Here is a 13,921-nt window from a genome sequence, read left to right as displayed (position 1 = left end):
ATATGTAGTACAGAATTACCTATATACTGTATTAGCTTGAAATACCTAAAATAGTTATATAAGCACACTTGTATCCAGTCTCCCTGAGCCTCAGTTTCTTCATTTATAAAATGAAGATGCTATTACTCCTCTCACAGGTTGAGTCATACTCCACAAGTCTGGCCAGTGACCCAGGCCTGGGTGGGGTGTTCAACCCTAGGAGTATTGCAGAACTTTCATAGGCTCCATATAGTGACTTCCATGCAATTGCAGATGGGAAAATGCTTTGCAAACTCATCTAAAGGGCTGTGGGAATGTTTGTCAGCCTCGGTCTGGGGTCTGCCCTCTTTGGAAAGCGATCAACTTTCTCGCATGTAAAACACGAGGTGACTCCCAGCCGAGCTGGGGCACAGAGGCAGGCACGCTGGTATTCACCAGTCTCCTCCGTGGCAGTCCCCAGCCCAGATTCAAACCTCCACCGCCCGCCAAGCCTCAGCTAATCCTCAGAAGCCTCGATGCAGAGATGGCAGGCTGGGTTTTGAAGTCTTAAGCCTTAGATCCTCTCTGCAGCACCGCGGGTGTGTGTGTTTTGATTCACTGGGCAGATGTCCAAACAGACAAAGCGATACCTTCCTTGAGGGGGGAGGGGGGAAGTGAGGGAGAGGACTGAGCCAGCTTCAGAAGAACAAGAAGTCAGGAAGAGGCCAGTGGGCACTGAGTCCCTGGAGATTTGGATGTCTCACAAGCACTTTCTTCCCTTGTTTTCCAGGGAACTTCAAAGGTCTCTGCAAGCAAATCGATCACTTCCCAGAGGATGCAGATTATGAAGCTGACACAGCAGAATATTTCCTCCGTGAGTGGATGCAATTTTTTTTATCTCTCTCCTGGTGATGGGTCTTGCCCTTCCATCCTTTAAGCGCCCAAGGCCAGAACTATCTAGAGGTCTCTGTCACTGCAGAGGGCAGGAAAAAGCTGAGCCTTCTGTCTTCCCCCCTTTCCATGGCCAAACCTTCAGGTGTGCTATTTCCCTCTACCCGCAACGCCCTTCCTCCCCTCTTTGTTGGCAAGATCCTACACATTTTCCAGGTTTCCGGTGAAACAACACCTCCTCCAAGAAGTCCTCTATGCCCCTGAAGGGGTTCCCAGAGCCTAGCATCTTTATCATGCTGTTGGGTCCATGTCTGTTTGAGCAACCAGCTCCCTGACAGTGTTGCCAATTCCACTAGAACTCTGATAGAACTCTACCTATCTCATTCATCATTATATTCCCAGCCCAGTGCCCGGCACATAGAAAGTACTCCGTAGATATTTCTTGAACAATCCAATGAGGAGACTCACCAGGCAGTGCCAGACTGGAACTTCTACTGAAACAATGAGATTTTTTTTTTTCTTTCCCCACAAATCAAGTCAAAGTTAAATCCTGATGTAATAGCTGTGATCTTAAATCCACCTGAGACATAGTATCAAGAGAAAGCATTTTGAGACCCAAAGAAAATCTCTCAAGAAGCAGAGAAAACTAACAAGGTAAAATGTTCCAGGAGAAAAGGATTTCCAGAAGAGAGGCTGAGGGTCCTTAATGCATGGGACCGCAAAGCCACCCCAGCAGAAGTAGCTGAAAGCTCTGTACGAAGCTCTCAGACAGCACTTCTGAAAGCAGTTTGCTCTCCTCCCAGGAGCACCCCTCCCTGCCCCCCTCTACCCGCTCTGCTCCCAAGTGCCCTTCCCCAGCCAAAGCCTCCCTCCCATCCCCCACAGCAGTGGTTAGTATTGGATCATTTCTATGAAAAATGTAGAAAGCATTTTATTATATGGATCACCCCTGTCACTTTCAATAATTACTCCTCGCATCAAACCCAACTCTCAGGTCAGCCTGAAATCTGGGTTTCATTTCAAAGCCCGTGGAACATGAAGCCAGCCAGGCGGCAAGAAAAAGGAAGGGGACATCAGATCACTCATAGGTCTCTTTTTAAAGAAGAAGGGGCAATATCTTACTAGGCTCGTCCTTTCCCTTTATGAATTCCTGCAGACACTGCTCTCAGATGGAATTCCTGAAGGATCGTTTGTTCTTCCTCAGCATTATGAGGTCTGAAAGTGAAAGTGTCAGTTGCTCAGTCTTGGCCAATTCTTTTCGACCCCATCAACCACTCCATCAACCATAGCCCACCAGGCTCCTGTGTCCACGGGATTCTCCAGGCAAGAATACTGGAGTGGGTTGCCATGCCCTCCTCCAGGGGTCTTCCCAACCCGGGGATTGAATCTGGGTCTCTCTCATTGCAGGCAGATTCTTTACCATCTGAGCCACCAGGGAAACCCCTATTACCTGGTATAGGGCTCTCAAAGGAGCCTGGCGAGGGCATAGAAACAAATTGAGCACCTTCTGTATGTCAGAGTCTGCACTGAGTGCTGGAGAGTTCCAGAGGAATGAATGAGGCACCGTCCGTGGCTGCAGGCAGAGCACAGCCTAGTAGGTGGACCCTCAGAGAAACAGCAGGACTTGGGAGGCAGGGGCCTGCAGAGACGCCCCCAAGAGAGAAGATGGAAAGGGGAGCCACGTGGGGGTCTGCGCACAAAGCCACACTGGCTGAGCCCAGTGAGGGGGCGATACTTTATCAGTCAGATGCCCAGTGTTGGGGCAGGACCCTTGTCTCATTCATTATTCTACCAAGAACAGTTCCTGGAAGATAGAAGGTGCCCAATAAACACTATTTTGAAAGGAAAGGCAGGATTCTTCAGCAGCTATTCCTACCTACTCTATACCTTCATTTCCTGAATTTTAAAGAAAGAATTGTTTAGTGTTTGGTTCATTTTGGTGTCTCTAGACAGAAGACTTGAATGCAAATTAGCAGCACAGGTTTCTGGGAGTCTGACTTGAGTTGACTTAATCCAAAAATATTTTTTAAGCATCTATAACAAATTGGCAAACCTTTTCTGAAAAGAGACATTCCAAGCTTTGTGGGCCATAAAGTTTCTGTCTCAACTACTCAACCTTGACCTTGTAGCACAAAAGCAAACCCGGAAGCAACTGAGCATGGCTGTGTTTGCTCCCGTGCAACTTAACTTCACTTGCAAAAATAGGCAACAGGCCTCATTTGGCAGTTTGTTGACCTCTGATCTGTAATATGCTAGTCTGGGGTTAGACAACAAAAGTAATTATTTAAAGCTGGAAGATGTGAATTCCCATCATTCTCTGTCAACCTGTAACCTGACTGGTTAGAGAAACTAGAAGACAGAAGTCATTCTTCTAGAAAGATTGCCTGCCCTAGTGTGGTGGGCAGAGCCGGTGCCCAGGAAGGTGGGCGGAGCTTCTCCTGAAGATGGGCTTTTGGTCCAGGGAGATGGGCGGGGCTGCATTTGGGTGGGTGGGGCCTGAGTCAACTTACCCCGCCCCCCCCAACCCCCCGCCCCCTTCTGGTCTGTTAAACCTTCAGCTCATCTACTACGTGGGTTGACAGGCCCAAGAACCTAACCTAGATGCCTCAAGCAGGGAAAGAATGTGATCCGGGGTGCTGAGGAAGCCTGGTGCCTAACCCAGCCCGGAGGCCATCATTACAAAGTGTTCCCTAGAGAAGGTGGCACCAATGCAGAGACTTGGACTCTAGAAGCATTCATCCATTCATTCATTCGCTCAGGAGATATTCACTACCACTATGTATAGGGCACTGTTGATGGTATGGGGACTCAGTGTGGACAAAATAAAGAAAGTTAGCGCCTTCATGAAAGTTACACCCTGATGGAGAAAACAAGCAAAAAACAAGGAGCCTGTTATGATCAATCATCTAGACAAGAGATGACAGCAGCTTGAACGCAGGTGGTGGCAGTGAAGGAGGTGGGAAGGGGTCAGAGCCTCAAAATATTCCCAAGGGTCTGCATATAGGATCTTCTGAAAGGTTGCATGTGGATTTCCAGGGACAGGAAAGGATAAAGGATGACTCCAAGGTTTGTGCCCATGGAGGGAGCAGGTTGGGATGGGGAAGGATGGATGCTCAGTATCGGCCACAATAAGTAAAAGAGGCCCACGGACTCCCTGGGGAGGTGACATGGAGTCTGAGACTCACAGGGTGGGACCTGGCCGGAGTCAGGAGTCTGAGAGAGGTCAGAATGGGGACGATATTTAGCACCATGAGACTTGATGACAGCACCAAGAAGGTGGTGCAGAGAAAGAAGAGGTCAGGATCTGAGCCCCAGGGTTCGGAGGCCAGGCAGAGGAGGAGCCCCAGGGAAGGAGCTGAGGATGAGTGGCCGGTGAGGTGGCCTGGGTAACCCCCGCCATCCTTGATCCACCAGTTGGATGGAGGATCTGGAGCAGAGAGGGAGGCGGAGGATGCCAGGAGGGCATGACTGGCCAGGGGCACAGAGCTCATCTCCTGGACTGGCAGAAAAAGTGGGACTCACTTGTTTTCAAGCCAGCAGACCAAGCTTCAGGCAAGTTCAACACCACTTGAAGGACGGGGCAGAAGGAAAGCACCGAATTAATACCTGATGGGACAAATGAATGAGTGAATGAATGAATGCTTTTACTGCCCAGTCTCCGTGGGTATTCAACGGGATCCCCAGCTTCTCCACAGCCACAGAGTCCAAGGAGGGACAGACTTAACTGGTCCCAGTCATCACCCTGAGTCATTGGACTTCTGGGCCCCACAAAGGTGCGGCTAATACAGGCCTTGCCCACCTATCACTAACTTACCCACAAAGTCATGGTAACCAGTCTGTTTTTTCCAAGCAGCTCCATGGGGCTGTCAGCTGGGTCTGCTGTGTGGCACCTCCTTAGCCCTCTCTCTTCTTCTTTTTTAAATATATATATATATATATATATATTTTATTGAAGTCTAGTTCAGGTGCACAACAAAGTGATTCAGTTATACATATACACATATATTATTTTTGAAATTATTTTCCATTATAGGTTATTATAAGATATCAACTATAGTTCCCTGTACTATACAGTAAACCTTTTTTGTTTGTTACATATCTATTTTTTAATTAGAAATCTAGCATTCTATTCATACATAAGTCAAACAAGTGGGATCAAAATGTCATAAATTTTTTAGATAGGCAAAAATTCATACATTTTCTAAAATATATATATATTATATTTATATATATGTATACAAAAGTTTTTCTACTATGCTTGATAAAGGCTTGAGAAAGAACATCAAAAAAAAAAACTGAAGAGATGGAGAAATTGGAAAACACAAACTAAATGAAATGGGAGCACTGAATATGAAATAGAAAAAGTGAAACAAACTAGGTAAAAGTAGATCATCATATAGTCCAGTTGTCCTTAAAATATTAGCCCTCTCTCTTCTTGCCAAAGCTGCTTACCTCAAGCTGGTGAAGAAGAGGTGGTGGTGACCAGGTGTGACTTCCTGTGACTCTTACTGTGTGTTGGTGTGTCCACGTGTCTGTCTTGTGCCCAGGGGCATGAGTGTGTGCTGTGTGCTGTGTCTTTTGATGCCTGCGTGTCTGTGCATCTGAGCATCTGTCAGTTTGAATATAAGTGCCTGTGTGTATGCGTGAGTCTGCTTGTGTGCACATGGGTCTCTTCATGGTGTGTGTGTGTGAGTGTGAGTGTGTGTGTGTTGTGTCCAGGAGATGGGAGGTGGCCACACAATGAGGCTGAGGGTGTGAGCTGTGGATGGGAAGCCAGACTAGGGCTTGGGGGCCTCAGCTTCACTCTGAGATGAGACCGTGAAAAGGTTCTGAGCGGAAAGGACTGAGGTCCAGGCTAATGGCACTGTTCCGCTTCTCCTGGAGAACTGACTCCGGGGTCTCAGCAGGAACAGGGAGACCAGTAAGAAATGACAGCCATGACCTAGGCTTGAAATACATGGGGCTTGGATCAGGGAGGAGGTGAGGGAGGTGGATGAGAAGGGGGACTAGTTCTGGAGCCAGCAGGAATTACTGGCATCCTGCATCGGGGTGGAGTGGGGAGGTGAGAGAGAGAAGACTCAGGTGACATCTAGGTGTCCCGTCTGGGAAATGGTGGACAGTGCAGCCCTCCTCTGAGGCTGGGGATGTGGAGGAGGCTGGGTTGCAGGAAGGTGACCACTCTGTTACAGTCTTCTTTCCCACTGGATGCTGAAACAGCTTGAGGACACTGAAGGGAGTAGCTGCAAATAGAGTTTGCTCCCACCCACCCCGCCCAGTGCAGGGCCTGCCCTCAGTCAGGCCCGGGAGAGATTTGCTGAATAAATATACAAGGAACCACTCTCCCTAGAGCTGCCTAACACATTCCTCCTCTTCCCAGAATGAGGCTGGAGGGGCTCCAGCTGAGCCAAAGCCACCCATCCCAGCCTCAGAAAAGCCCATGCTCTCCCCTGTTCCCCCTTCTCCATGTCCCTCTGCCAGTCCCAGCAGGCCCTGAGGACCAGGGGGCGGGGGGTGGAGGGCACGTCGTTGTGGGGGATACCAGGTGTCAAGGCTTGAGCTTGGGACTTGGAATGAAAGGGCCTGAATTTAAGGTGAGCTCTGCTCTGTGACCTTGGACCAGATACTCACCTTCTCTGAACCTCAATGTATACCAGTCCAGGTGAGGGTGAGGGGCAATTCTGAGGATACCATGAGACAAGGGTTAGGGCGGTGCTTTGTTTGGGCTCCCCAGCTACCCCAGGGGAGTGCTGAGGGAAGTGCACTGCCCCTCCTTGCCCCCTAGAGCTTCAAAGTTCCAGGAGACAGCCTTCCATCTCCAGAAATGCTGAAAGTAGACATGCTGTGAGGGTCACCAGCCCCACTCTCCCATTTTACAGAAGAGGAAGACACTGAGGCCCAGAGAGGGACAGTGACCAGCCCCAGCCCAGTACAATTCCTGGGACACCACCTGTGTGTTCAGTCACTCAGTCATGTCTGACTCTTTGTGACCCCATCGACTATAGCCTGTCAGTCTCCTTTGTCCATGGGATTCTCCACTTTCTTGTCTGTAAAATGGGACTGAAAATCAGAACACCGTCTACCATAAAGGGTGCCTGCTAAGTCACTTCAGCTGTGAAGTGACTCTTTTGCCTCCCCATGGACTGTAGCAGCCTGCCAGACTCCTCTGTCCATGGGATTCTCCAGGCAAGAATACTGGAGTGGGTTGCCATTTCCTCCTCCAGGGGATCTTCCTGACCCAGGGATCGAAGCTGGGTCTCCTGCATTGCAGGCAGATTCTTTACCATCTGAACCACCTGGGAGCCCTGGGACACCACCTGCCTCCCTGGTTATCCAGGCCACATGTTCCTGTCCACTGCCCGGGAACTGCAGCCCTTTTCAGCAAACTTGTCATGAGGGACGTCCCTTTCAGAGGTCACTGTGGTGGGGTGACCACATCCTGCAGTCAGGAATATCTAAGTTAGAGCCCCTACTAACTCACATCCAGGCAGCCAGAGTGAATGCTTCATGATCAGCACCTCCGCCTCGCACCCTCCGCCCATGGGGATAGCTTCTGTTCTGTCCTGGTTCATTTATTAAAGTACCCAATGCCACCCTCACCACACTGACTTCACGACCTGTACTTTAATAAACATCAGTCTAGGTAACCCCAGGCCCCTGAGAAACAGCAATAATACTCTCTGCCATGTAAGAACTAACATTTCCTGGGGCTTGTGGGTACCAGACACGGTTCTCATTTCTTCAGACGCGTTGACTCATTGCCCCTTATTGTGGCCCTGGGAGCTGGGTGTGTCCTGCAGCAGAGGGGGCCACTGAGCCTCGTGGGGTGGGGGCAACATGGGATGGCTCAGGCCATCTCTCCTGAGCCAATCACCGACCCCAGAGACCACAGAAAGTCAGAAAGCCTCCACCACCTGCACAGGTGGCCCTCCCAGAGGAAGCTCGCTGGGGTCTGAAATTCCTTTCCTATGTCAGTAGATAGAGCAAACTTTCATGGAACACTTGGCCTGACACACCACACGTTACCCTCATTCATCTCACAACAACCCTAAGAAGTAGGTACCGTTGGTGTCTCCATTACACAGATGAGAAAAGTGAGACAGAGAGGCCACACCGCCAGTGGGAGACCAGGGGAGTGCAGGATGGGACCCCAAGCAGCCCACATCAGGAGCCCACGCTCCTAACCACCGCTCTGAGTGGCTTTCCCTCCATCCCTCCCTCCCCCTGCCTCTTCCCTCCTCTCCTCCTCTCTCCTGTCACTCTTTCTCACACACTCACTCTCTCACGCTCACTCTCACCTGCATTTACAGCAGCTCATCCCCTTTCACAGTCACTGGCTCCTCATCCAGCACAGCATGCAGGAGGAGATGGAGAGAGATGCCCCAGAGCCCAGAAGCTCCACCCAACCCAGCACATCTGTGTCCTGTTAGAACACATCAAATTCCAAAGGGAATAACAGGCATAAAGAGTTTAACACCATGCCAAGAAAATAAGGAGCCCCGGCTTCCCCTATACCTGATCATGATGACTATTTTGATGAAAGGCATGACCAGCACCTGGCCAGCCTGGCTGAATGGTCTCTGATGGAGGTCTGCGGGGCACAGGACCACCAGGGATGGATGAAACCTTACAAGTCATCTGGTCCCACCTAATCAGAGCCAGACCTGAGACCCAGAGAAGGGAAAACCCACAATCAGGCCTCAGGACAAGCCAGGCAAAGAGTGGGCACTAGGCAGAGGTCCGCCCACCTCCCTCCACCCTATACACCACTCCCCTCCTCCTCTGCCAGACTGAGTGTGGAAGCAGGATCCCCGAGTGCAGCCATCTACTTGTCCTCCAGCTGTGCCCACCACAGGACACCATGGGTGCTGGGCTCACAGGGCACTAGATTGGAGATGATCTGTCTACAGAACGTGGCCAAAGAAAGGGTGAGTGAGGGATTTATGGCTGAGCCTACCTGCTCCCAAAGGCTAGATGATATTCCCTTCTGGGTGCTTATGACACTCTTCATTTTCATCACTAGCATAGAAAACAATAATACACTGTTCCTAGTTTACCTAAGGCTCTGTATTTTCAAAAGCTTCCACAGTCTTCTTCCGATTTAATTACTGTCACCCTGTAAGGTGGGGCTTCCCAGGTGGTGCTAGTGGTAAAGAACCCATCTGCCACTGCAGGAGATGTAAGAGAGGAGGGTTCGATCCCTGGGTTGGGAAGATCCCCTGAAAGAGGAAATGGCAACCCACCCAGTATTCTTGCCTGGAAAATTCCATAGACGGAGCCTGGTGGGCTACAGTCCATAGGGTCACACAGAGTCGGACATTACTGAAGTGACTTAGCAGGCACCCTATAAGGTAGACAGATTTCCAGTTTTCAGTCCCATTTTACAGACAAGGAAGTGGAGGCCTCAGCAACACCAAGAGATTGGCCCAAGGTCTTCCCAAGCCAGTCACTAAATACTGGGGCTCCCCAAGCCTCAAGGTAAACCCCCTACTCTTCCATGCTCAAGCTCTGCTGTGCTCACCTCGGAGTCTGACTCCCCATTTACAGCTTCAGCCTACACTGAGCCTCTGTGCCCCAGTCTTACACATCCATCTCCCCGCTCCATGCTCCCCATGCATGTCCCCAGAGCACCTCAGCCTTCATGTGTCCCAAACAAACCTTGATTTCCCTCCTTACCCCTTGATCCTCTCCAAGCCCCATAAGTGGTTTTATCTAACCAGCCAGCAAACTCGAGACCCAGAAGTTATCCTTAACGCCACCCTCTTCTCCACACATATCCATTCATCACCAAGCTTTACTTCACCTCCTAAACACCCCTCAAATGCACCCTCCCCTGCTAGACTCTTTGCATCTGCCCTGGTCCAAGCACCACTATCACTTATGTGGTGAGAAACAGTCCTCCTCCTGATGCCCTATAGCAACCCTGGACCCCTTCTTAATTCATTTGCTTCTGAAAATGCAAATCAGGACTTCCCTAGTGGTCCAATGATTAAGACTCTGTGCTCCCAATGCTGGGGGCACAGGTTCGATCTCTGGTTGGGGAAGTAGGATCCCACATGCCCTGGGTGTAGCCAAAAAAAATATTTTTAATTAAAATCCAAATCAGATTGTGATGGCCCTGCTAGCTTTAAGACCTTTAAAGGCTACCTGTGAGTCCCCGGGTGGCCTGGGCCCGGTTGCTTCAACTCCCTTAGAGCTCCCCAAGGCCCCGCTCTAGGTCTCTGTGACCAGCCCCTTCAAGTTCCCAGACGAGCCATGCGTCTTCCAGCCCTTGCTCATGTTGCATCCTCTCCCTAGAACGCCCTGCCTCTATTCTGCCCACTTAGCTTCCCCTTGTCCATCAATCTCAGGAAAGCCCTCTCCAATGCCCATGTGAGCCATGAGGATGCTCTGAGAGCCGGGGTGCAGTGGTTTGGTGCACAGCCTAGAGTCAGACTCCCTAGGTTCACAAACCCAGCTCCTCCATTTCCTCCCTGAGTGGGCTTGAACAAAAGGCTTAATCTCTCTGTGCCTCAGTTTTAGTCTGTGTGTGATGGGAGTAATTATGGAGTTGTAAATGAGAACTAAGGGTTCACACAGATCCTCAGTGTGTGTGTCCCCAGCACACACTGATCCTTCAGTCAGCATCAGCCATCTACAGATGACACTCAGTTCAGCTCAGTCGTGTCCGACTCTCTGCAACCCCATGGACTGCAGCATGCCAGGCTTCCCTGTCCATCACCAATGCCCAGAGCTTGCTCAAACTCTTGTCCATTGAGTCAGTGATGCCATCCAACCATCTCATCCTCTGTTGTCCCCTTCTCCTCCTGCCTTCAATCTTTCCCAGCATCAGGGTCTTTTCCAAGGAGTCAGTTCTTCATATCAGGTGGCCAAAGTATTGGAGTTTCGGCTTCAGCATCAGCCCTTCCAATGAAGGGCTGATTTCCTTGAGGACTGACTGGTTTGATCTCCTTGCAGTACGTTAGCCTACCACTTGCCTTCATGGTGCCATATGGGTAATTTTCTGGCATAGCACTTCATCCTAATTGTTAATTACATGTTCATCTGTGCCATATGTCCTTCATGAGAACTTAAACTCAATGAAGGCATGGACCAGGCCTGATTTTGCACCCATAAACCTTCTATGCTCAGCCTGGAACCAAGCATGGTGACGGCCACATAGTCAAAAGAAAAACATCCCTCCACTCTGGACCACACAGCTTTTCCCTAGTACAGGGCACTATGTGGGCCAAATTGTAATAGGCAGACCAAATCTGGCCCACCATTTTTCTAAATAAAGTTTTATTGGAACACATCCACACTCATTGCTGATGGCTATTCTCATGCTACAAGGGCAGAGTTGAGTAGTTGCAGCAGGGACCTTACGGCTGCAAAGCCAGAAACCTTGACTATGTGTCCCTTTACCGAAATATGTTGCCAATTCCTGGAGATTATTTGTAATATGCAACCAAGACTCATACCGTCATGGGGTTGGTAGAAGGTTTAAGTGGGTTCACCCATGGGAAGTACTTAGTGGGGCCTGGCATGTAGGAAGAAACCCAGAAATGGTGTTGTGCAGTTTCATACGCTTACTTGTAGATCAATAAATACCTGTGCATTGAATAAATAAGATATTCTCTTATCCTCATGATAAGTTTTAGTATTAATAGTAATGCTATTCTTTGGCATTGCCTTTCTTTGGGACTGGAATGAAAACTGACCTTTTCCAGTCCTGTGGCCACTGCTGAGTTTTCCAAATTTGCTGGCAAACTGAGTGCAGCACTTTCACAGCATCATCTTTTAGGATTTGAAATAGCTCAACTGGAATTCTATCACCTCCACTAGCTTTGTTCATAGTGATGCTTTCTAAGGCCCACTTGACTTCACATTCCAGGATGTCTGTCTCTAGGTGAGTGATCACACCATTGTGACTATCTGGGTCATGAAGACCTTTTTTTGTACAGTTCTGTGTATTCTTGCCACCTCTTCTTAATATCTTCTGCTTCTGTTAGGTCCCTACCATTTCTGTCCTTTATTGAGCCCATCTTTGCATAAATTGTTCCCTTGGTATCTCTAATTTTCTTGAAGAGATCTCTAGTCTTTCCCATTCTATTGTTTTCCTCTATTTCTTTGCGTTGATCACTGAGGAAGGCTTTATCTCTCCTGGCTATTCTTTGGAACTCTGCATTCAGATGCTTATATCTTTCTTTTTTTTTTTTTTAATCTCAGAGAACATTTATGTTTCATATTAGAAAAATTAAAGTAATAAAAATTTTATTCTTCTTTGGTTTCTTTTCTGGATTACATTTTTTAATATAAATTTATTTATTTTAATTGGAGGTTAATTACTTTACAATATTGCATTTAGATGCTTATATCTTTCCTTTTCTCCTTTGCTTTTTGCTTCTCTTCTTTTCACAGCTATTTGTAAGGCCTCCTCAGACAGCCATTTTCCTTTTTTGCATTTGTTTTTCTTGGGGATGGTCTTGATTCCTGTCTCCTGTACAGTGTCACATACTTCCATCCATAGTACATCACGCACTCTGTCTATCAGATCTAGTCCCTTAAATCTATTTCTCACTTCCACTGTATAGTCATAAGGGATTTGATTTAGGTCATACCTGAATGGTCTAGTGGTTTTCTCCACTTTCTTCAATTTTGGTCTGAATTTTGCAATAAGGAGTTCATGATCTGAGCCACAGTCAGCTCCCGGTCTTGTTTTTGTTGACTGTATAGAGCTTCTCCATCTTTGGCTACAAAGAATATAATCAATGCGAATTTGATGTTGACCATCTGGTGATGTCCATGTGTAGAGTCTTCTCTTGTGTTGTTGGAAGAGGGTGTTTGCTATGACCAGTGTGTTCTCTTGGCAGAACTCTATTAGCCTTTGCCCTGCTTCATTCTGTATTCCAAAGCCAAATTTGCCTGTTACTCGAGGTGTTTCTTGACTTCCTACTTTTGCATTCCAGTCCCGTATAATGAAAAGGACATCTTTTTTGGGTGTTAGTTCTAGAAGGTCTTGTAGGTATTCATAGAACTGTACAACTTCAGCTTCTTCAGCATTACTGGTCAGAGCATAGACTTGGATTACCATGATGTTGAATGGTTTGCCTTGGAAACGAACAGAGATCATTGTAGTTTTTGAGGTTGCATCCAAGTACTGCATTTCGGACTCTTTTGTTGACTATGATGACCACTCCATTTCTTCTAAGGGATTCCTGCCCACAGTACTAGATATAATGGTCATCTGAGTTAAATTCACCCATTCCAGTCCATCTTAGTTCACTGACTCCTAGAATGTCGATGTTCACTCTTGTCATCTCCCGTTTGACCACTTCCAGTTTGCCTTGATTCATGGACCTGACATTCCAGGTTCCTCTGCAATATTGCTCTTTACAGCATCAGACTCTGTTTCCATCACTAGTCCTATTCACAACTGGGTGTTGTTTTTGCTTTGGCTCCATCCCTTCATTCTTTCTGGAGTTATTTCTCCACTGATCTCCAGTAGCATATTGGGCACCTACCAACCTGAGGAGTTCATCTTTCAGTGTCCTATCTTTTTGCCTTTTCATACTGTTCATGGAGTTCTCAAGGCAAGAATACTGAAGTGGTTTGCCATTCCCTTCTCCAGTGGACCACATTCTGTCAGACCTCTCCACCACGACCCAGCCATCTTGGGTGGCCCCACATGGCATGGCTTAGTTTCATTGAGTTAGACAAGGCTGTGGTCTGTGTGATCAGATTGGCTAGTTGTCTGTGATTGTAGTTTCAGTCTGTCTGCCCTCTGATCCCCTCTCTCAGTGCCTACCATCTTACTTGGGTTTCTCTTACCTTGGACATGGGGTCTCTCTTCACGGCTGCTCCAGCAAACCACAGCCTCTGCTCCTTACCTTTGATGTGGTCAGCTCCTCTCGGCCACCGCCCCTGACCTCGGGCCTGGGGTAGAGCCTCTCAGTCATGCTCGTGCACCTTCACAGCCCCCACGCTCGTGCGCCGTTGCAGCCACAGTGCACACTTGCACTCATCTCACACGCTAGTAAAGTAATGCTTAAAATTCTCCAAGCCAGGCTTCAACAGTATGTGAACCATGAACTTC

General features: G+C 48.4%; 1 protein-coding gene across 1 annotated transcript in view; it reads left to right on the top strand.

Moving 5' to 3' along the window:
- The window catches only part of CACNG2 (calcium voltage-gated channel auxiliary subunit gamma 2), a 124,935-nt gene that overhangs the window by 100,351 nt on the left and 10,663 nt on the right, over positions 1-13,921 (top strand). The window contains exon 2 of the mRNA XM_061417360.1: positions 749-832. Within this exon, the coding sequence (XP_061273344.1) occupies positions 749-832 (84 nt within the window). The remainder of the gene's footprint in view (positions 1-748; positions 833-13,921) is intronic.

Source organism: Bos javanicus, chromosome 5 (genome assembly GCF_032452875.1).
Source record: "Bos javanicus breed banteng chromosome 5, ARS-OSU_banteng_1.0, whole genome shotgun sequence".
Classification (NCBI taxonomy): Eukaryota; Metazoa; Chordata; class Mammalia; order Artiodactyla; family Bovidae; genus Bos; species Bos javanicus.
Note: the sequence above shows the minus strand (reverse complement) of the source record. Positions and strands in the feature narration are given on the sequence as shown.